Genomic DNA, 24,466 nt, shown 5'->3' with positions numbered 1-24,466 from the left:
TGTCAACATCAGTCCTTGGCTTCAAACTCACTCACAACCAACATCTCTATCACAGCAGCTTCTGGTGTTTCTTACAACATGACAACATTAGTCCTGGAACTAGAGCTTCCATCTTGGCTTCAGAACTACCACCAGAAGATTTTGGTGTTTCTAATAAAATGAAAACACCAGTTCTGGAACCAGAGCTTCTACCTTGGCTTTGGAACTACCATAAACATCTCAGTCCCAGCAGCTTCTGGAATTTTCACCAAAATACAGGAGCTTCTACAAAATTCTAAGAACCCATGAATGAAAAAAAAAGGAGAACATGTTACAACATGTCAACCACACTACATCTGCCATATCCAGTGTTGACAAAGCCTTTCACCCAATACCAAGAGCTCTTCAAACCAGCTATGTTTTATCCAAGTATTTTTGTTTAAAGTTTGGTAAGATTAAGAGTGCAACATAAGAGTTTGTGTAGTCTACTTTGTAGATATATTATTAATGTTAATGGGTATTTTAGTGTTGTATTTTCTATTTAATACTTTTTCTTTGTTAAAAGTTTTGTTTTTCATGCATTGTATCATATAATTTTATAGACTCAGTGTTAAAATTTTTTATATTTTATTATTACATTAAATGTCTATTTAAGAGTCTCGTTTACCTGTCATTTTTACCAGCTTAATACATACACTAATTCTACTACTGTCACTATAAACAAATTATACTGACCTAAGAAAAGTAGCCTCTGATAAAATTCATCAAAGGTAAAGTTTGGATCAGAAGGATTTAAGAAAGAGGTGATGATGAAACCATCATATTCTTCTGCATCAGGTACCAATTTTTTGAAACCAAGTTTCTTCATTCCTTCTCTAATGATTTCACAGTTGGCATGGTATCTGTATAAAACATTTTTTAAAGGTTACTAAGCGAGGATGTATTGTAGTTCATTTTATGGACATTCTGACTTGAAAATTAAGAGTTTAATTAATATAAAGTAGTTGGTTTAATCTATTTTAATGTAGATATAAATGTATAAATGCAAAGTATTTTACAATACTTTTTTTTTATCATTTTCATATTTCAGTTACAATATTGTACAAAAACTATAGAATGTAAAAATCTACTGTGACATAATGGGTATTCATCACAGATCTACATTACAATGGAAATTTTTAGGTCAACTTTCACAGATAATATTGCAGGTATAGCTGATTCCAGTGTACAGAAAAAGCAGGAACAGGACAGAGTGAAGAACAATTAGTAGAATGGATGAACTACAGAACTAGTTTAAAAATGCAAAATGGGCTGAAATTAGTTTAAAATAAAGCATATGAATAAAGATTAGGAAAATACTTGATTAAAATGAAATAACAATATAAAAGAAACTTAATTATAATAAACATCAAACTTGAATTTGATGATGAGAAACCTACTTTGAGACTAATAATGGCTGGAGACGGCTTGAATGGGTAATGAAGAAAAACTTTAATATAAGTTTAACATAACAGCAAATGTACAACGTTTTGACAAGGTTTTGTCATCATCAGGTAACTTAGAAGATTAATATATTGCCATTCATGAGATATTGGGATTATGGCTTAAAAAATTGCAAATAATGATGGTACTCACAAGATGAGACAATGCATTCTAATCATTTTAAGTAAGAATGAAAGGACATTATGTATTGAATTACTCATATTCATTATCACCATTAACTTTTAAAGTTTTAGTTCTAATCTATGTATATAGCTTGCTTTAATTAGTATAGTATAAAATGCCCAAACCTCATCCCAAATTCCTAATGTCAATAGTATCCAAAATCAATCATATATCGTATCTGTCTATAATGTCAAAATTGTATCCCTATTGCAAACATGAGATTTCCTACTTATGATTAAAATTGGATTCCCTTGGCCCATGTGATTATTGCTTTTAGTGAGTGAAATTTCATTTGAATCTAAAATATTGTCTTGATTTATGTAGATTAAATTCAGGTTCCATTATATTTCACATTTAAAAACGATCATGGTCAAGAATGTTGTACTGTCATATTAGAGCAAAGGGTATCAGGAAAATCCATTGCTGATGGTTATGTGCCATCAAGGTGGGCAAAACATTAGAACCTGTAGCATGGCTAGGATTTTAGGCTATTCTGTCTTGATCAATACTTATATAAGATAGAAACCATAATGAGAAATGGTGGGAGGAAGAACCCTCACTTACATCCTGAAGCAAATCCAAGTCCCATGCTGCTCAATATACCTACCGGGAATTGTTTGGGAGATATTGTAATAAGATGTCTTGTACTACATTTCTAGGTAACACCCAAGCCCTACATCTCAAATGAGAGATGGATGCATCCAGTTTCTTAATCAAGGAGTAATGCAGCACTTGCAAATAAAATTCTCCATTACACATGCCTAGTAGTTTGGGACTAGAAAAGTAAGAGTTCTCATGCACTCCACTAGAAGAATTGGGAAGGGAGTGGGCAGAGAGTGTTTGTGGATCATTGTCAGGCACAATCATCTGAAACAGGGCAGCCACAGCTAAAAACAGCAAGAGTAATCCAGATGTAAGGGAAGGAATACACCTGGTACTGTTTTTGTTTTTTAGTAAAAGGTGTAGAAACTGCCAGGTCAATCATACAGAGATACTGCCAAAGCAGTCTTGCAGAAAACCTCATCTTAAAAGTGAGCACCAAGCAGGAGTAGATGGCCTTAACATTTTCTATATGCCCCCACTTGATGCAGATTTTAGGTAATATTCCCTGAAGCAGTGCTAGTCATTCAGCATGATTTGATGACACCAAACATATTATTATTATTTATTATTATTTTTTTTCTCCAGTGTGGTGTGATTTGCTTTCAAAATCATTACACAAAGTGTCATAAAATGTGTCAGACACATGAACAACATACAAGATCAGTGATGGAGGTAAAAATTAAAATCAACAAGCAAAACTCACCACTCTAGTCCTTTGGGTAGACCAGAGAATGGCAACCAGAGGGAAGTAAAACCCAGAGGCATATGTAACTACCCAGTGATGGAAGTCAAGGGAGATAAATGTGTTAGGTGTAGTTTATATACCAGCTTGCAAGAGTTCCTCCAATGGTTGGCATCAAAAGGAGGTAAAAGAGTTTGGAATAGGTCAAATTTGATGGGAGGTGATTTTAAAAGGCATCTGACTGGACTCAATAAGCGAATAATATGCCAGTTAGACAAGCTGATAAACCCCAACCAGTTAAAGTGTAAGGGAATAAATTTCTAGAAGAGGAGGTAAGACAAGGGAAAAATAGTCAATGGCACTGTTGACAAAAAAGGGGCAATATGAGCAGTAAAGCAATGAACAGTCTTACCTGAAAAACAAAGACAATCGGGAATGGAGCAGCCAAAAGGAAAGCATCCAGACTGAAAAGATCCCAAGAACAGAGAAATGAAGTTAAAACAGAGACAGTATAGGGAGAAATAAAATTACAGGGGCAAACAAATAAGAGCGAGTGTCCCCACAAAAACTATCAGGGTCAGGATGAAGAGTCACAGTTAGGAGATGAAGGGTGGAAATGTAGTAAAGGCCAAACCAAAAGACTCACAAAGATGAGAAGGACAAGGAAGACACAGATCAACATGAAGATAGGAAAGAAGGAGGCCCACAAAGTAAAGCAACTCAAGTCATTATGATACACAGGCAAAAGAAACAGAAAGTCACATACCTGATTTATGAGTGTAACAAATAGAAAAAGAAGTATATGCTTCCCATAAGGGAGAGGAGAGCCAGAAGCAAAGTCTATAGGGGGAAGAACTGGCCAAAAATCACCCACAGGCAAGGCAGGCTCTAAAGAAGGCAATGAAACAGAATGACAACAGACTTGAAATGGAGAAGAAGTTGGCAGAAGAGCACCAATCACCTGGAGCAAGATAGCAGTAACATCATTTTGAAAAAATTAATAGTGAACATATCATTATATCATGGTTCTCATCATAGCTCTATAAAATTGTGGTTATGGAATATTTATAGTACCTTGCCACAGACTGAAATGCAAGATCTGTCACATGCCAGTCGTTGCTCTACTAAGTGGGCTAAAAGGGGAGATAACTACTGAACAACAGCTCCATGAACAGATAAGGTGCCTCCTGTCACTTTTGGCTAAGCTGGAAAAAATGCCTGAAAAGGACCATCTGGGCATTAGGACATTCTTTTTTTTATGCATTTATTGTCATAAGTAGCACAAAGAAGAAATATGGTAGCCAGAAAAAACAAAGTTGCAATCAGGTGGGTGGAATGAAAGTGCAACAAGGAAAAAAAAGTAATGTAGAACTAAAGAAAGGCAGTCAATCAGAGTAGCTAGAAACTGAAAAAGCACAGGAAAAAAAATGTTTGAACACAGGCAATGACAAGGAAGGAATGAACCTGTGATCATGTGCTAGTGCTCACAAGCATTACTGCACATGGAGGTTGTGTCACCATTCTACTGTTGGAGAGTTATAGCATTATGCTGACTACATCATAGGCTCATGTAAGGATGTGAATTTGTTCAAGGTTTGTGAACAGTTGATGTAATAGGTCTTAGTAGTGCAGAGAGATAAGTAGCATTTTTGAATTGTATGTTTTCATACAGCAGTAATCACTGAAATGTGGTAGATATTTGAAATAAAATCATAGTTTGCATTTGCCTCTTCAAACTGAATTAAGGTAGGTTTTAGGGAATTTCAACCCTCATTATTAATCTTTGGTAAGCACAAGTGTTAGATATAAAAGGCTGTTTACTTTGGTAGTATTGATTAATTTATTTTGTAAGTTAATATTTCATGATTGTTTAGTTGTTTTTTTTATGATAAAAGAGTTAAAAGTAGATGATGGTTGGAAGTTGTGTTTGTAAGTTATTGATGTCAAGGCTAAGGAGATATCTAGAATGCCTTAGTGAGAGATATAAATAGTGGCGACCGGACAAGAGAGCCAAGAGTAAAGCCAAGTGAAAGAGAGTTTCAGTCAGAGAAAGGTTAGAAAATGTAATGTTAACCATCATAGGAGTGAATAGCCTAATGATTGATATGTTAAAGTGAGATTAGTAGAATAATTTGTCTCGTCAAAGGGTGTTCTAAAGTTATTGAACTTGCCTGTGTGGACTTTGACAAAAAGCAGATGATTATTTGGAAGTAGGCCTGTATGTGAAAAGCAGACATTTATTGGGAGTAGGCCTAAATATGAAAAAACAGATGAGTATTGGAAGTTCACGATACAACTGCAATAACTCAAGAGCCAGGATAAATTAATTATACACTGACACTATGTGATAAAAAGAAGAAAAAGAAATGAGAGAGAAGAAAAGGAATAATGAAATTATACACTGATAGTGTTTAAGATAAAAATAGAGAAAAATATTTCGGCTTATCAACTGAATTCTAAAGCAATAGAATTGGCCTAAGTAGACTTTTGACAAGAAAAAAGAGAACCGTATAGTGTTTAAGATACAACTATGATATATGTTGTGTAAAGAATTTTTGTACACACATTTTACTTGTTTTGAATATATTATTTTAAAACAAGCGGAGTGTGTGCTGTTCATTTATTGTTGAATTTATCACCAGCAAGTCACAAACACCTACTGTAGAAGAATTCTTAGCCCAACATACACATGTACTTACTTTAATATAAATACATATACTTTACTACTAATCAAAAATTAAGTTTTTGACAACACGTCCAAAAATATATTCAGTATTATAGTGGTGACCTGCAAGTTTGTGCCTATCTGCAACAAACATAATTTATGTTAATGTATGTATTTGAAGAAAGGGTGGTATTAATGTTATGTATTATTCTTAAGACATGTTGTTTGCAAGACTGTAATTTTCCTTATTACAAAAACTTGTGCCATTTAATTAAAACAAAATGTGAAGCTCAGTCTATCTATATTACAACCTGTTCTTGTCAAAGTTCTTAAATATCAAAATCAATAGCCAAGAAAACAAGTGTTGGTATTATCAATATAAAAATTAACCATGAGAAATTTACTAAACCTCTCACTGCAGTATATCACACACCTTATATTTAAGTGCTAGGCAAGGTCAACCCAAACTTAATTATAAACTTATATTTACATATAAAAATTATTACTACCTTCTTCCCCTTGCTTTCATCCCTCCTTCTTCCACCAGTTCCATCAAAGCGTGGTGGAAGGCAAGTAAAGCATGGGTTGGTGGAGTAAACCGAAACTGTCCAGTTCTCTCCATTTCCTCAAACTGATCATATAAATCAAAACTGAGACTACGTGCATTTCCTGTGATACACAAAAACTGGGACTTTATTCTGAGTATAACACTTAATAGGACATCCAAGTTAGCTCGTTCACACATGTATAAAGAACTATTGTAAAATATGAAATGTGGTAACATTATAGGAAAGAAAAACAGTGATACACAAAAACTGGGACTTTATTCTGAGTATAACACTTAATAGGACATCCAAGTTAGCTCGTTCACACATGTATAAAGAACTATTGTAAAATATGAAATGTGGTAACATTATAGGAAAGAAAAACAGTGATCTCATTGAATTTTTTCTTTACTTAAATTTATTACTCTTTATACAAAAAAACTAAACATACTGGATTTTTAACTTTATTTTTTTTTTAAGAGCATCAAATGCTTGTGCATGTAAACTTACAACCAATACCTCTGGATCAATACAGCTGATGAATCAATGCACTTTAATTAAACTTATAGTTTAACAAGCTCATATTAGGACTACTTCATCAGTTTCACATCATTAACCTCAGACTTAATCCAAGTTATGCCTTAGGAACTACTACATTCTACTATTACTCCTACTCCATTAATCTGTTACATTTAACCAACTTGTGCTTTAGGGTTACTTAATTCAACCATTAATCCATTACATATAAACTTAATCATGTCTTTGATTCCTTTAATCTGTTACATTTAAACAAGTTGTGCATTAGGGCAACTTCATATGATATTGGGTCTACTCCATTAATCTGTTACATTGAACCAAGTTGTGCTTTAGGACAACTTCATTCAACCATTAGGTCTACACCATTATTTCATTACATTTAACCAAAGTTGTGCCTTAGGATTACTACATTCTTCTTTTACTTCTATTCCATTAATCCATTACATTTCAACAAGTTGTGCATTAGGACAACTTCATGTAATATTGGGTCTACTCCATTAATGTGTCACATTTAACATACTTTAAAACTGCTACTTGCAACCATTAGGTCTACACCATTAATTTGTTACATTTAGTCTAAGTTGTGCCCTAGGAGTACTACATTCTATACTTTTACTTCAAATTTATTAATCCATTACATTTAAACAAACTGTACTTTAGGACTACTGCATGTAACTATTAGTTCTACGCCATTAATCTGTTATGTTTAACCAAAGTCGTGTTTTAGGATTACTACAATCTAATATTACTTCTATTACATTAATCTATTACATTTAACCAAGTTGTACTTTAGAACTACTATATTCTATACTGTTACTTCTACTCCATTATTCTGTTACATTTAATCAAGTTATCCTTAAGGACTACTATATGCAAGTATTAGGTCTACACCATTAATCTGTTACATTTAACCAAGTTGTACTTTAGAACTACTACACACAGCCATTAAATCTACACCATTAATCTGTAAAATTTAGTCCAAGTTGTGCCTTGGGACTACTATATTTTACTGTTTCTTCTACTCCATTACTCTGTTATAATTAATCCAGTTGTGTCTGAGATCTACTTCCCATACTCATTATATCTACAATATCAATCTCTTAGCTTATCACTTTTTAATTTTATATTAATTCAACTGAACAAAGATTTAATAACTCTGAAGAAGTTTCAAACAATGAGAAAACTGTTATTTGGTTTTCTTATCACATTATTAATTAACCTAAAATATATATATGTTTCATATTTCAATTGCTAAACTCTGGGTATGATGGAATGAAACAGGCACTTTTATTTGTATTGAAAACAAAAATTCAAAATTCTCCAGAATAAGAAAATGCACAGAAAAGTACATCATAGGCCATATCTCAACTACCAAATGAGGACAGTATATTTAACTTGTTTTTTGCAGTTATAAAACTATTTCTAGCACAACCTGTTTGAAAGTTTAAGTTATCAATTATTATTTATGTGTATTGTTATATATTCAACAATAGAAATAAAATTAAAACTAGCAAAAGATATTTGATAGATAAATCTTAAATCCATGAAAATCACTTGAAAATCCCAGAAACTTTGAAAATCTACATTCAGTGATATTTTAAAAAAATGGAATGCTAATCCTCTCATATGGTTACATGAAGTAACTTGAAAATATCCACAAATTAATTATTAAAAATATGTACTCTTACAATATATGCAACAATATGGATTTATTAGGAGATAAAATATTTCATTTGACCTCAATATTTAATCTGTAATAGCAAAATAGGACTATAATATCAGAGTTACTTCAAAATATTCCTACCTTTGCACTTCCTGAAGTGCTCCAAGCGTGCAATACAGAAAGAAAATCCTGGCACTCCCTCTAAACATTTATTAGCTGAACTTATCAGGTAATCAACTTGAGAATCCTGGAAATCTAGTGGTATTGCTCCAAAACTACTCATTCCATCAACAATATAAGCAGCACCTTTAGAAATTCACAAGTTCACACAGCCATCAAAATATAACCACTGGATATAACACAAAGAAGAAGTTTAAAAAAGTATTATTATTAGTTTAAGTACAAGCTGTCAATTTTAGTTTTATAAATTAAGCACTACATAAGCATCCTTTGGGGACCAAGCATTCTTACAACTTTAATTAATTTTCAGAATCATCCACATCTTTTTTAAGGGTCAAAGATGCTGTGTAAGATAATAAAAAGCACTTTTGGTTTTGTTCACATAAATGATAGGCAACCAAAGGACAGTATCTATTAGTTAAAGTAGCTACACTTAACAGAATAATGAGACTGGCTATCACTCACAACACACCCAACCCACAGGTGAAAGTGTAAAATATGTTTGGTAGCACTATATCTCGAACCTGAAACCCTTGAATATACAGCTAGATATCCCAAATATTAGGCCACATTCGGTCCCAGATGTAAACTTTGGCACAAGTTTTGTTATACATCCAAATGTTCAACATTTAAATATTCAACTATTCAGTACACAGAGTTGTAATAGCTTCATAACTTATGGGTATTGATCTATTTTCTTTATTTTACCCTCAAAAGTCTTCAGTATCTGAAGTCTAACTCTAATTGGCTTACAGTTATTGCATTAGCTAAACTTTCCATGCCACTAAAGAGCAGAGGTCAAACTTATCAGACAATCATTGATGCTAGTTTACTTTACATTCATGAGGTAACCATTTATTAAATATTAATTACCAAATAAGCAAATACAACTAACTACATTTCAAACTTAAAAACTTCCTGACCTAGTGATTGTTAAAACAAAAAAAGTTGCAAAAATAAAGCACCCTTAACATTTGTTTAATCAACATTTTTTTTTTGCATTCTTTTTCAGATAAGTATTACTCCTCATTGTTTAAGACGCACAATTCCCTGTAACTGTGTTTGTGATAATATTTTATTTAATTCAGTATTAATTTGATCAACTTGTTATTTGTACACTTAAATTGATCTATTTGTTTTGTACAATGGACAGTCCATTTTAATGTGGAAATACACACTTATTTGTAATGATTATTATATTACTGTCAATTTGTTTATTTCAGTTTTATTTGTTTCAATACTGTGTTACTTTAGTGTTACTGAATTACTAGGTTATGCCTGTTTTGTATTACTAACACAATTTTGTGTGACATTTAAGCACAACATGTGAACCTCAATCTGCTCAAAATAACAATTAAGCTACTGATTCAAAAGTTTTTGTAGGTTAAAAGTTAACTTGCAAAAGAGCTCAAGTAAATGTTTTCACTTGTGATTCACCTACTTTTCATTATATCATAAGCAGAATAAAAATCAATGCACTTACATTGATAGTTTTCTTCTTTTTTGTAATTTTAAGTAGTGATATGAAAAAACACAACACAAAACATAAGAATCCTGAATTTTTACTATACATTCTCAACTGTTATTGTGTGTCTAGAAAAATTGCCATTTGATATAAAAGATATTAACAAGTTCAATAACAAAATATTTTACCACCATTTATGAAATCTAAACTTTAGGAATAAAAATATAAAAATTAAAGTTTTTTTTTCTAATAAATGGGATTTTACTACACTAGTTTGAACATTTTCTTTGTAAAGATGAACAAATTTGTAATCTCACCACAATAACATGTTTATATCCTTAAAATGTAGTGAACATATCCCATTAATAGTTTTTAAAAATAACCTTGAAACTATTATGTAACAAAGGAAAATATGAAAAAGTTAAACATTTCTACCTGGACAATACTTTCTTACAATCAATCCAATCTCTTTGACAGGATTGATCACCCCTGTACTTGTCTCACAGTGAATCACCACCACAGTGCTAAATTGCTGCTTCTTATTTCTGAGGATTAATTCCAACTGTTGTGGATCAACTTTTTCTCCTTCTGGAAATGGTATGCTCTCATACGGAAGGCCTACTCTTTCACAGATCTTTTCTATTCTCAAACCATAGGCACCATTGACTAAAACAAGCACCTATCAAAATTAATACTGGCTTAAACAACTAAATATGTCTCACAACAATCCTTTACTGTTATTGATAACTACAGTTAAATTTCTCTTTAACATTAGATTTAATTTAATAATAATAATAAAAATTCCTGAGAAATATTTGGGTATCATCATAATATGCAATGGTGCAATAGTGACTAATTTAAATTCAAAATAGCCAAGCTATTATATTTCTCTCAATATCTCACAATATTTATAAAAGTATACAGTAAACTTTTATATTTCTAAAATTAAAATAAATTTCAAATGGGTATTTACTTCTGAAATACTGAAAGCCATTTATTTGGAGTCATTTTCATGATGTTGATCAACATGCAACTTCCACATTATATAATCTCTGCTTTCCTACCATAATTCAGCTTTCAAAATTTCACTCATGATGAAAACAACACATCCACTTGTGGAGAGATGAGTGATAATGCATTTCAGATATGATTACCTGTTTGAAATTCATTTTAACTCTACAAGTGTAAAATTCAAACCAGGTACACTTACCTCTGAAATATTGAGAGATAAAATACCCATATTGAAAGATGAGGGAACCAGAGCCACAGGACATAGTTTCATCACATATGAGCTTTAAAGTAGGAAGGTAATAACCTAGACCACAATAATGGAAAGATGTAGTCAAGCAGGGCTTCAGTAAAATCCAGAACTCAAGTAAAGGTCAAAGGCCTGGATTCATGGAAGAAACGAGTAAAAACTGACCAAATGAGGAGATTCAGAAACAGCCATTCTTCTCAGCGGGATACCTGATCACTCCACACATCCTTTAATTAAAAGGGGTGGTCAAGTAAGATGTATGTAAATGTGGAGGTATCACACCCTCTGGTGTGGTAACAGGTGGTTGCATTGCAAGTAGTCAGGGTCAGACTGCAATATATCATCCTGTACCTTCAATGGAAAATTCTTGGATGAGCAGACCAGTAATATCTATTGATTGGGCATGTTGCTGAGGCTAAAGCTCTCAATATCAACATCAGAAAAGTCCAACCAAACGACAAAACTGGTTTCAGTTGGCGAACATATAGGGAGAATCAAGATCCAAGTAGATCCAAGGACAGTACAATTGGAACACCAAAGCACTGGTAAAAGATAAAAATAAAGCAATAAGGTGTTACCTATCTTGGTTGGAGCTATCTTGAATTCTATGCAAGGATGTGCACACAAAAGTTGGGAAGGTACCCACAGAGAGGCATCATCAGCCACCAGATCGTATCCTCTGTTCAACTTTAAAAGGTATCATCCTCTCATGAATCACCACTGTAGAAAGTGAAAATGTGCCTAAGACAAACACAGAGGTATATGTAACATGCAAGAGTTCTTACTGGACAAACACAAAATCTAATATTATGAGTAGAGACCATGTTTTTTTTGTCCCCCTTCCCTTACTCTTTTTCTCCATAAGTACATTCCCAAAAAACATCATGTTTTTAGTTCATTTTTTTGAAACTATGTATTTAAGCAAAGTGAAAAACAAAATAATTTGTAATAGTTTGTTATAAATTTTATTATATGAAAAAAAATATATACATATAATAAAGCTTTTATTATAAACCTGAGATATGTCATGAAATATGAATGTAAAGAAAACAAAATATCTAGCTTTATTTGCACAAAATACCTTGTACATGCAAAAAACAATGACCCAACAATAGAAAAATAAGTAAAAAGACAATTGCCAGAAAAATATATAAAGTCTATTACATATATATCAAACTAGATGTTCATTGTACCATGGTAGATTCAGAAGCAAGGTGCAACAGAGAGTGGTACATCACAGTCGGGACAAAAATACTTGATTTCTCTTCCCATTAGCATTTTGTTTTCTTATTTGAAGCAGACTTCAAGGATATGTTTAATAAGAAGTATAGAAGATAGAAGAGTAATTATCCAAGGATTGCAAGACCATAAGAGATGGCTGAAGTGTTACTTGAACTGTGTTGATCCAAAATTTCAGATGTACCAAGAACTGTGTTGGTACTAATTGGGATTTCGAGGCATGAATGATCCATCTGAGGCACATTGCCAGCTGGGTGGTCAACTGAGTTTGTTTAAGATACTGAGTGATCAAAATGATCCTGGGCAAAAAGGTCAAAATGATCCAACAGTCTATGTAAAATCAAAAGTCGATGTTAATGTAATAAAGAAGGTCAGCAAACATTTTGACTACTCAAAAGAAAATGTATGGAGCTGAAGCCAAGCCAAAAGGAAAGGCACCCTTTGATGGTAAGAATGAAGAAAATGACATGATGATAGATGAACAGGAATATGAAGTTAAGCCCCTGGCCTATATATCCAACTTAGTCATCCAATGGTTAAGACAAAGAAAATTCCAAAAGAATCACATTTTCCATCTTTAAAAAGTGTTTTCAGGTAAAGATTGAACTGAGAGAGATCTATGTTTTTTTTTGAAACTACAAAGAGATGGGAGTAAAAACCTGGAGTATGATAAATGATTTTTACAGCTTCTTTCGGATGGAGATCTGAGACTTCTCATTCACAATTTGTAAGCGATTAGAAGGAAAGTTTAGTTGAATAGAAAGAGAAGGACAATAAAAATCAAAGACCAGAATGATGGATCTGTTGAAACCAAGGGTCCCACAGGTGAATAAATGATCCAAGACAGCCATCGATATCCTAGATATGGGAATGATCTGGAACCAAAGAGTGTCAATGAGTTAGTTGAAAAGACCCATCTTGCTTGCTTCTATACTTGGTCACTTAAACGGTTAAAAAAAAATGGACAGAAGCAGCACATGTCAGCTGAGAAGTAAATAATATAGGCAAGGCAGGAGAACAGTACTTGCTGGCTGTCTCAAAGAAGGCCAATAACCAGAAGTTAAACAAGATGTTAAAACCCTAATCAGCCCCACCTGGCATTCTTCTCCTGAAGAAGCTGTTAGTTCAAGTGAAATTCCTGTAAAACAAAATGATGCAGAAAAGCAGCTCTTTTGATGTCAGCTGAGATGTTGGGAGGAAGACGAGTATTTTGCAATGCAGCACAATTGGCTAAGTTGTCAAAGGAACATAAGAAACTATATCATAATATAAAATATTTGAAACTATATTAGTGAGACCCACAATTCAGAAAAACTGTAAGGTATATATATCTGATCCTGGGTAAAAAGAATGAGAATAGCTAATCACTGGGTAGAATATGAAATCTCCATAACAAAAAGTCACACTGTGAAAGACAGGAAACTAACAATGGGTGAGTAAGACCACCTCAATAACCAATCTGTGGGTTGAAAACTTGAGAAGATGAGTAGTATAAAATTACTCTGGTAAAAGGCCACTCACATGACAAACATGAAGAATATGAAGATTATTCACATTTTACTAGTTTCTAAAAAACATCAAAAACAATCTGAATACTAGAAGATGAAAGAAATAAAGATACAAGAAATGAATCATCTAGCATGATACTAGTATCCTAAGATATAATAGAAATTAGTTCATGACTTAAAATAAAATATACTTGAGATGAATAAGAAATCACACCCAAAGAATCTTCATCAGGATTAGTGGTAGCAGACAAATCCTACTCTACAAACAATGAAGTTGGATAGGCTAGAGCAAAGAATAGATTTTATTCAAATTCATGACAAAATGGCAGTGTTCTGAAACATGGACATTTACATAATTGTAAAACCCACCCAAGACACTAGCAAACAATTTAACATTAACAGCCTGTTTATGTTGATCAATAAGTGCAGCAATGGGATCTCCCTGCATATTATAGGCAGAGTAAGACCTCTCCAAAGTGGTAAAATTATCAATATTTGTAGAACACTTGGCATCAGAACTGACCCTGACTTCAGAATTCACAGCAAAGTTAACAGCATGGCTATTAACAAGAAAATACAAAATATGGTGGGAAAGTAAAGCTTATGTAATACATCATGTGGAAGGTGGGAGAGTGAAGAATTGATGATAAGTTGACACATGTTCTACATTGTGTCAAGGACGTTCAGAACTTTGAGTCACATGGCTGTTGACAACTCAATATGGACAAACTTTCAGTAATTCAACAGTTACTGTACTTGATTTGATAAATGTTTAAACAAACATTTCTCCTCTACTGAAATAATAATTATATTTCATATGATGTATTGACAGAAACAAAATTCTGAGCAGAACTTTTCTGAGATACTGAGCATCTTATTAGACATTTAAGGCAAATTGTTCATACTATTCAATGTAACAAAAATAAATACAGTACAGCAAAACATATGCAAGAAACTATAACTTACAGCTGTTCCACCAGGGGACTCCCAATCATCTGACAGTGCAATATCACCGAGGTTTTTATTTGTTGTAATTAAAATTTACCTGACCAACATTATTATATAAATAACAGACAGAACATCAAACATTTTAAAATGAAATAAGTTTATCAACAGTAGTGGAAATAATTATGGAAACACACATACAGGAGTCACAAATAAAGAGTAAATGACTTACACACAACTCTAAGTTGAGATGAAAGTTAAATCTCATAATTCAAAATACTTTTAACCTGTTTTCTTTAATGCTAAAGTGTGTTTCCCTACATACAGTAAAATACAATAAACTATATTTTTACTTGCAGTACATTTGTAAGTTTAGAGATAAAATAAAGTATTTAAATACTTCTTAATAGTGTTATGCATCACACAAAAAGTTAAAGACAGTGTTCTAAAAACAAAGCATTCTTATGTTATCTATAAATTTACATGTACAAGGTGTGACCATGGTTATGTTAGCTCTACAATTCATTGTGTGAGTTCAAGTATGATAAATCATTCACAAAATACTCCATATAATCAGTCAGCTACTCTTCAACATGGTTTACAAGACTATGATTTTCTCCTACTGTCCAACATTTCAGCATTCTGGGAAGTGCATTGATGAGTTAATGATATATTGCTGAAATAGTCCAGAGGGTCCTGTAGGCATAGATAGCACAGCAGTAGTGATAATAAGAGCAGATCTAGTTGGTTCTTCTTTTCTATATTTTATAGTTAAAGGTGTTTGAAGATGAAATCCTTGGGCAAATTCAGAAAGAGATGTGGCCAATTTGTTTGCCAGGTGTTTTATTCTGTCACTAGTGTTTTTTTTTTCTATCTCATTTATTTCATTGTTATAATATTTCTTCACTTCGTTGATGCCTTTCTGTACTTTGTAGATGTCTTTTACGTATTACCTCAATTTTCCTATGATAATCCTTCTGCCAGTAGGAGCACCAGCACTAAAAATTTAATGGAGTAGGAGGGGGCAAGAAAAAGTTTTGGGGCAAAACAAGACATATTATATTCACATGTTAATTTTAAAGGGACTGGTTATTCATCAAATTTTAACCTGCTACGTTACATTGAGCCAACTTGGGGTCTCAAAAAGTACTTTGTACTGAGTTTTGAAGCCACAAAGTACTCACAGACCTAAGAAAGGATTAGAAGGTTTAAAAGTGGCTTGATGAATAATGTTCTTTCAAGTATTATTTAGTCAAATAAATAATTTTTAGTGCAGTAGTATCATTAGTACAAAAAAGTAGGATTAAAGGGAATGAATACTTATTATTGTAGGATATATCTGGTTGACTTATAGCATACTATAAAAAAAAGATCCCATAAAGCAAATGTGTTTTGATGTTATACACATTACATTTACTCTATGTATGCAGGATTAAATGGGGGGGGGGGATAATTCTTCTTCCCCCTGTTGTGCCATCACTGCCTTCTGCATATTTCCAGTTGTTTAATTAATAGTTTTATTGATCTTGTTTCGATTCATATATTTTTGTTCTTAAATATTCTTTAAATTGTATTTCTATTTATTTTAACTACTGTCTTTTTATTGGTTTTCTTTTGATTTTCTGTCTATTTCTGCTTGTTTTTCTTTTCAATGTTTCATCATTTCTATCAAATTTTTCATCTCATTTCATAATTCAAAGTCAAAACGAAATGCATTTTATTTCTTCTAAAACAAGTTATAAAATGTCAAGGAGAAATAAGCTTAACTCAGAAATAAACTTAAACAGTAACTTAGTTGTTAAATTTCCTTTTATACCTAAGGTATGAGCCCAAAACTGACAATTTCTAACTCAGTAATTGATTAACAACACTGTAACAGACTCACTAGCTAGCAAATGGACTGACTACCTAACAGATGAAATCTCTTGTGTTTATATTATTATTACATTTTTTCCTGGGTCTCTAGAAAATCTGAGGCATCTCATCAAATCTAGACACTCAAGAAATAGCTAGGTGTCACACATCATCACTATGTCATGTCAAAATTCACTCTAGCAAACAATCAAACAATATAAAATGTTTACATTAAAATACAGTTTACAACAGCAGCTTCTTAAGTGTTGACAAATAACTTTATACAGAATTATTAATGGCCCTTCAAAGTTTCATGTTTATCAACTAGTACCAATAAAATGTATCCAAGTTTCAGAGCACAAGAGTAGAGAAATTTTGGTACCCAAGACTCTTACATCTTGACATAAACACATGATCCTAGGTTAAAACATTTATATTTATTTATAAATAAGTTGTTTCTATTTCAATTCAAGTTCAAATGCTTTTCCCGTTGTTTAGTTTTTAACACATGGACAACAAGGGACAATTTTGTTCTTCAAGGTTGTTCTTACTCAACCATTCTTGAGAAAAAATATTTAAGCCCACCCTTTATTTTTCAGGAAATTATCAATTCATCTTTGAAACTCTTGTAAAGTGTCAGTTTCCATTACTGCTGATATAAAAATATAAATTAATCAATGAAGGCTTTTATGACTTGTTTTACTAAGAGAAAAAACAGACATTAAAACTGCAGGACAAAAATAAAGTTAAAGTATTAGTGGAAAAGAGAAGTAACCTCTTTAAATCATTTAATTAGTTTCAGTTTTAAAGTTGTTAACAGCAGGAGAAATATTTCTTTATAAACATTAGCATACAAAATGTATGGAACACATAATAAAAACCTTTGGTTAAGTATGCCATATGCAAATTTTTCACCAATGTTTTCTATTCTTCAGTATGAAACATACTTAAAATATATTACATTTGCAACTAAATTACTACTCTAAATTACATACAAATGTATTGTACACTGCTTGATTTACTGTTTATTCAAACAAATACTTTAAATGCTTGATAACGTTCAAACCATACCTGTCCTGAATCTCGTGGTGTTGCAGACTGCAAAACAGCTTCCAACATGTATGTTCCACTACCTTGAAGAATTACTGTTGTAAACTCCTCGGGTGATACATCTACCCAAACAAATACATAGAAAACATAAGAAAATAATATGTGCCAGTATTTTGTATTTAGGTTTGCAAACAGAAATTTACTTTAAAAAAATCATAAGTGGATAATAATATTGTTTTTGTTTTTTTTACATCTGTGAATTCTTAAAAATAAATCAGAAATCATGCATACACATAAGTACTGTAACAAAATTATATACAAACAAAAATAAAAAATACATAGTCAGGATACATGTAGCTAGCCAAGTTTCATCTTGAGGTGACTTTCATACACACAAGTACATAATATTGTCTATCAAAACTCCAACATATCCTTGTTATTGTTGTTACTTTTGTTCATTTGATTTATTTTTCAGGATGAAAATTAACTATACCTTGTTTGCTATTTTATTTGCACTAAGTGTCAAATGGTGAACAACCTGATATTTCACTTATTTCTTACTGTTACACTAAGATATTTTACAAACCATTCACCTCATCCAAACTTATGATTTAAAAAAAAGTTTATTTGTTAAAATTCACAATACAAGTTTAGCATTTCTGAATAATTTAAACTATATTGAAACACAAAATAATTGAATTTGATACATTTGAATCACTAAGTTACAAACCGATTATAATTACAGAGAACTACACCGTAGTTAAACAATGGAACAACATTACTTGCAAGATCCAATAACAGCTGTCTAATCAACTTCACAGTATCTGTAAACTCCTTTTCCCTAGAGCCAATGTCTTGCAGCATTGCTTCTTTAGTTGCCACACTCACCCCAAGAGGGCCAGGTGTAAAAAGTTTTTTAACCACTTTTTTATTGCCTGCAAAGAAAAACAACATAACAAAATTTAAAGACAACAAGAGACCTGTTGGTCAATCTAGACCATTCTATCCACTAAACTAAATTATATTAAAAAAACAAACAAAAAAACACATCATTAATCATTGAAGTATTTACCAAGCTTTCCTTTAAACCCCCTTAAATTAATTTCATATACTACATCTGAAGGAAACCCCTTCCAAAGGCCAACCATTCTGTTAGAAAAACAAACTGTCTTAGCTGAAGATGAGTCCTATCCTACCAAAATTTATATTTGTGTCCCCTAATCTTACCACTCCCTCCACTGAATACGAAAAAAAGATGATGCATTAACACCATCCTCATAATCTTAAACACCTCAATTGGATCCCCTTTAAATCTTCTTTCTTCAAGAGAAAACAAGTTCAGGGACCTTAAACTATCCTTGTATGACAACCTCTCCATGATCCCAGGTATCATCTTAGTAGATCTAGTAACCCTTTCCAACAGTTCAATGTTCTTCCTAAGGTAAGAAGCCAAAGGTTGAACACAATACTATAAATATGACCTAACTAGTGCCCTATACAATTATATTATAACCTCTTTAGACTTGTATTCAATATTTCTGTAGATACAGCCTAAAATCCGACTTACCATACCACTAGCAACAGCACACTGCTTGAATGGCATATATTAATTAAGAAACAGATCAGCCAGAACACCAAGATTCTTTTCTTCCATAATACTATTAAGGTTATTCCAATCAAAATTATACTTATAATTCAAATTATGATAACCCACATGCATTACTTTGCATTTATCATAATTAACCTTTCACTGCTTTGTACATCATATGACATTTAAGGTTTACCTATCACTTATGTTTGAAATCCCAGCCGATATTTGATTGTACTAATGACTCATATATGTCACTCCTTACACCTACATATAATGGTAAAAAATTTATATAGTGTAAATATTAGGCATTTAATATATCAGTTTTAGTAATTTATATTGGTCTGATAAGTGTCATATTTGTATAATATAGTCATGATCAATGCTGTGCCAGTGTGTGAGCAAACAGAGGAGTGCGATACCACATCTAGAAAACAGAAATTCTTCTCACCCTTCCTTCTTGCTGTCAGTGAGAGTCATCCCAGACTCAATTAACCTCAACTCTCTAGTCACTTGGCACATCACCAGGCCTACACAGAGGTAATTACATGACTTTCTGGTATTAATTCTTTAATTTTTCATGATATAACTTGATTTCATAAAGCAAAAAAGTTTAGATTTTTTATTTTTGCACATGGGAGGGGGGGGGGTGTTCCCACCCCTCTTGAACAATGAAAGGGTTAAAAGTCATCTGCCATTTATTTGCCAAACTCACTAAATGATCTAAATCCATTTGTAAATCAGCAGCATCCTCATCACAGCTAGCAACACCCAAGTAAACTGAAGTAATTTTTTGACCATTCCTTCATCTATGTCATTGATCTATCCAATTAGCCAACTTTTTTCTTTACTTACCTTTTATGTCAAATGCTTTCTAAAAATCCAGATACACCAAATCCATACAAAATCCTCATTTACATAAGCAGTAACCTCTTCACAGAACATAAAAATATTAACAAGGCAAAATTTTACCCTAATGAAACCATATTGACTATCCAACAAAATTTTAAGCTTTGATAAATGACTTTGCAAAGCATCTTTTATCAGACTTTCAAAATCTTTTTCCACTTCTGAAATAAAACTAATAGGGCTATAATTACTGGGAAATTTTTTTATAACATTAGTGAATATAATAGTTTAAGAAATGTAAACTTATAGAAGCTCAATGAAAAAAGATTATAATACAAACATACGAGAAATACTCCTTCAACATACTTGTTGTGCTTCTGATTTCTTTATACAAACACTCTGGGTAAGAATTAGAAGAGAAAAATCATAGACACATAAACTGCTGTTTTACAAAATCTTATAAAATTTCTTGGTAAGATAGCTGCCAGCTCTTTATAAAAAATAAGGGTCTATAAGATGGGAAATTTACCCAATCTTTTGAACTTCTTTATTTACATATATTGTGGTCACCCTACTTACAAGTGGAAAACAATTACCAGCAAACTTCTTTTAACCATCTCCATAAGCCAATCATAAAAATGTCATATTTCATATACAGTGTACACCAAGTGTTCACATTCCACATTCAGTTATTGTTCAATTCACTGAAAATAATGCTGGTGATTGTCTCAACATCTTGAACAATTCATATACAGAAGTGGGTCTAGTAGGCTTGTGTTTCTTGTGCCCTTTGAATCCCAGGAACCACTTATTTTTGTACCTACATAGCAAAGGCAACACCAGACTAATATAAGCAGATCACTCAGACTTGTAATCCTGAATCAGAAAATACAATAGTAGGAATGAATTTTTGGATGGAGAAGGCCATCCTTTTCACTACTGACCCTTATGTCATGTGGTCCATCCTACAGTTGATGTTCTTATGTGTTTGATACTGCATATACCTGCTTCAGCTGGTATACACCTAGTTTCTGTGACTACAAGAGTTCTTCAGACAACTGTGGAAAGTCTAAAGCCATGTCATCTGCTTCAATCTTTTCCCACATAAACTAATTTCACATAAATCTTCAGACTCAACATCCTGTTTTTTGTGGTAGTAGGCCAACAGGACTTAAAAAAAGTACTGAAAATTCTCACATCATTCCCTATAAAAAGAATATGCAACTCTATAAAAACTTTGTCTAGTAGCTTCCACTGTTTTATGCAACTAATTATTGTTTATACCATCAAACTTATGGAATGCATAATTGATATGTTCCTCATTATATGGATACATGCCATCTAAAACTAGGATAGCAACACATTATTCTCCTCTGTTAAAATGTTCCATGAGGGAGGATGGACATGAATATATATCAGTTCTTAGCAGCTGATATATCCAAATTCAAAATAGTGGGCTACAAAAACACTCATCAAAGCAGAATGGGTTAAATTATTTGCTCTCTTTACTATATTACACCAAAAGTATTTTCCTAATCCCAACTTATAGACAAAATTCTGTTGGGTAACCAATAAAATGTAAAGAGGAGAACCTCAAAGTTCATAGAGAGCTTACATGGATGTTTCTCAATGATAGAATCTTGGAAGACAGGTAATTAAAGTGAGACTAGGTCAATCCAGTAAAATTAAATTATTCATTATCAATTAACTTTTGATACCTATCCATCTGATCTTTTAACTGCTGCACATGTGCTCTCCAAAAGATCAATTATACATATTTTACAATTGGTATGATCTTTCATCTTCACACATATCACACAGTACATGGTGGGCACCAAAAGCATTCTATCCAGGGAACTTCTGCAGCACCAGGTTTCAGCAGAAATGGTAATATTATACACAAAAATACATGGGTTTGTGCTTCAAGTGGTACAACAATTAGCTAGTTATATAAGTACAGAAGAAGTGGAATGTGAAGGAGGACAATCACTTCAAACAGTTTCACCGTTATTTGGATGGAAGTCAATGAAAGAACAATATTCAGAATATCTGTACTATTGTTGAGATTTCCTGCAACTGACACACCATCCTTAACATGAGTGTTCTTCCTCATTGAAGGTATCTTCTTAGTTCATCATTACATGGTTTTGATATGCATCTTCTTCCTTTAGGTCCACACTTCACATGGTATATGACACATCCGTATTACTTTCACGTGACTAACTGATGTCTCATACTTTTTCTGCATAAGGCTATAAATCACTCAGTTTACAATGTGGTAAAACATTATTGGTCTATAACCACAAATATGTGTCAATTTCTTTGGATACTGTAGTATCAAATATACCTGTGTGATTAGCTCTTCTGGGGAGGTTGTGATTTCAACAATGCACTAGGGTGTAAAAAAGATTAGTACAGATTTGGTCATTGTTTACTTTTTCAATGTTGTACACTTGAATCACAAAACAAATGGTTTAAATACTTGAAAATATGACAAAAGATGAATACTGAAACATCAGCATAACAGCAGTTTATAAGACATATAGCCAGCAGCTTCATTAAACAATACTGTTTTTTAATATTTATCACAACTCATAATAATAAACAACATATTGAAGATCATGTTCACAATAAAAAATAGATGCAAAGTAACAAAACACCTTTAAATGGGACAACTTTTGGCAAGTGGGCATACATAGTATTTAATATACATGGACAAATAAGGATATGGTAATAGACAACATCATATCTGTAAATACAGTCTTTGGTGTTTCAACTACAGGTAAAATAACTTCCATGGGAGATATCAAATATTCATTTCTGGCCATAACATGTAGGCAAAATCACCACAGACCTTTATCCTTTAGCCTAGCACCTCAAAGAAACATATTAAGGAGTTGGTGACTTTAATTCTTATTTTAGTAATCTTTATTAGACTATCTCCAACAAATGTAACACAAAAATTATCACAATGCTTATTTGTAGTATCTGTGCTTTTACAAATAGCCATTAAAGAAATGTGTTTTATATAATGCATCATTTTTGGGTAATGATAATGTACAGTAAAGCTAAGCAGTTAACTGCAGAAGACATATTTTAACATAGCTTTGCTGAGTATGTATTTTAAGGAGAATGACAAAAGAAGCAGTATCTCAAACTTTTTTGAGATACATAAACAAAATATATGATTGGTATTTATATCATAAAAATTCTTGGTTCAATCGATTACCATCCATAAAATCCATAACATAAAATCAAATAGTAAATACATGCCAAAATCACACCACCAAACTCTTAGCTGAGCTAAATATTTACACATTATATGTTTGCCACAAGTTCAATAGCTCTCTTAAAATCTGTTTGGCTGATCTCCCATTTGCTTTCAAAATTCAAGAATCACACAAAACCATTCTTCACTTTTATTTTCACAGCAGATAAGTGATCAATACTACTTATACTTCAAGTTCTTAAAAAAAAGACTAATTGTGAACTAGCCCAAGAATTGGACTAAGTATGGACTGGAGGTTAGGGCACTTGACACACAATTTGCAATTTGTGGGTTTGTAGCTCTATCACTGAACAAGATCACCCTTTCAGCTGTGGGGTCATTGTAATATTCCATTCAATCTCATTATTCATCAGTAAGAGCAGATAACCTAACTAATTTGCACCATAAAGCACAAAACAAACAACCAACCAAAAGTAGCCCATGAGGGCAGTGGGTGGTATTGACTGGCTGCTTTTCCTCTAGGCTTTCACTGCTAAATTAGAGACAGGTACCTAGAGAGAAGATGGGTACCACCAGGTAAAATCTGCCCATGAGGTGGCAGTGGGTGGTATTGACTGGCTGCTTTTCCTCTAGTCTTTCACTGCTAAATTAGACAGCTACCTAGAGAGAAGTTGGGTACCACCAGGTAAAATCTGCCCAAGAACCAGTGATGATGCTTAGCATCTAGGGTGCCCTAATGGTCATAAATGGCCAAGGGACTCAATAAAAAATAATAAAAAATTCTTATACAATTTAATACTTAATGTAGTACCATAATAATGTCATGTTGTACATAATAATAATAAAAAAGTACGTAGGCCCATATTTTGAACAGATCTTGAACATTACTTTATGAAATATTTTTCTGCCATTCTTTTAAACTGAAGTTATATATATATATATATATATATATATATATATAT

General features: G+C 32.4%; 2 protein-coding genes across 3 annotated transcripts in view; one reads left to right on the top strand and one right to left on the bottom strand.

The window, feature by feature from the left end:
• Positions 1 to 19,961, top strand: part of LOC106457632 (serine/arginine repetitive matrix protein 2-like) — a 117,649-nt gene extending 97,688 nt beyond the window's left edge. The window contains exon 6 of one of the 2 annotated variants that reach the window (XM_022383624.1): positions 19,800 to 19,961. The gene's annotated coding sequence lies outside the window, so the exon portion shown is untranslated. Of the gene's footprint in view, positions 1 to 10,461; positions 10,518 to 19,799 lie in introns of those variants that run through there. The other variant, XM_022383622.1, reaches the window with a different exon arrangement.
• Positions 1 to 24,466, bottom strand: part of LOC106457627 (2-aminoethylphosphonate--pyruvate transaminase-like) — a 30,077-nt gene that overhangs the window by 4,217 nt on the left and 1,394 nt on the right. The window contains exons 3-8 of the mRNA XM_022383629.1: positions 18,621 to 18,773; positions 17,860 to 17,960; positions 10,420 to 10,663; positions 8,481 to 8,645; positions 6,104 to 6,263; positions 715 to 881 (exon numbers count right to left, since the gene is read on the bottom strand). Coding sequence (XP_022239337.1) covers positions 715 to 881; positions 6,104 to 6,263; positions 8,481 to 8,645; positions 10,420 to 10,663; positions 17,860 to 17,960; positions 18,621 to 18,773 — 990 coding nt within the window. The remainder of the gene's footprint in view (positions 1 to 714; positions 882 to 6,103; positions 6,264 to 8,480; positions 8,646 to 10,419; positions 10,664 to 17,859; positions 17,961 to 18,620; positions 18,774 to 24,466) is intronic.

The sequence above is a fragment of the Limulus polyphemus genome, unplaced genomic scaffold (assembly GCF_000517525.1).
Source record: "Limulus polyphemus unplaced genomic scaffold, Limulus_polyphemus-2.1.2 Scaffold353, whole genome shotgun sequence".
Lineage (NCBI taxonomy): Eukaryota > Metazoa > Arthropoda > Merostomata > Xiphosura > Limulidae > Limulus > Limulus polyphemus.
The sequence above is the reverse complement of the archived record's forward strand: the minus strand, read 5'-3'. Positions and strand labels throughout refer to the sequence as shown.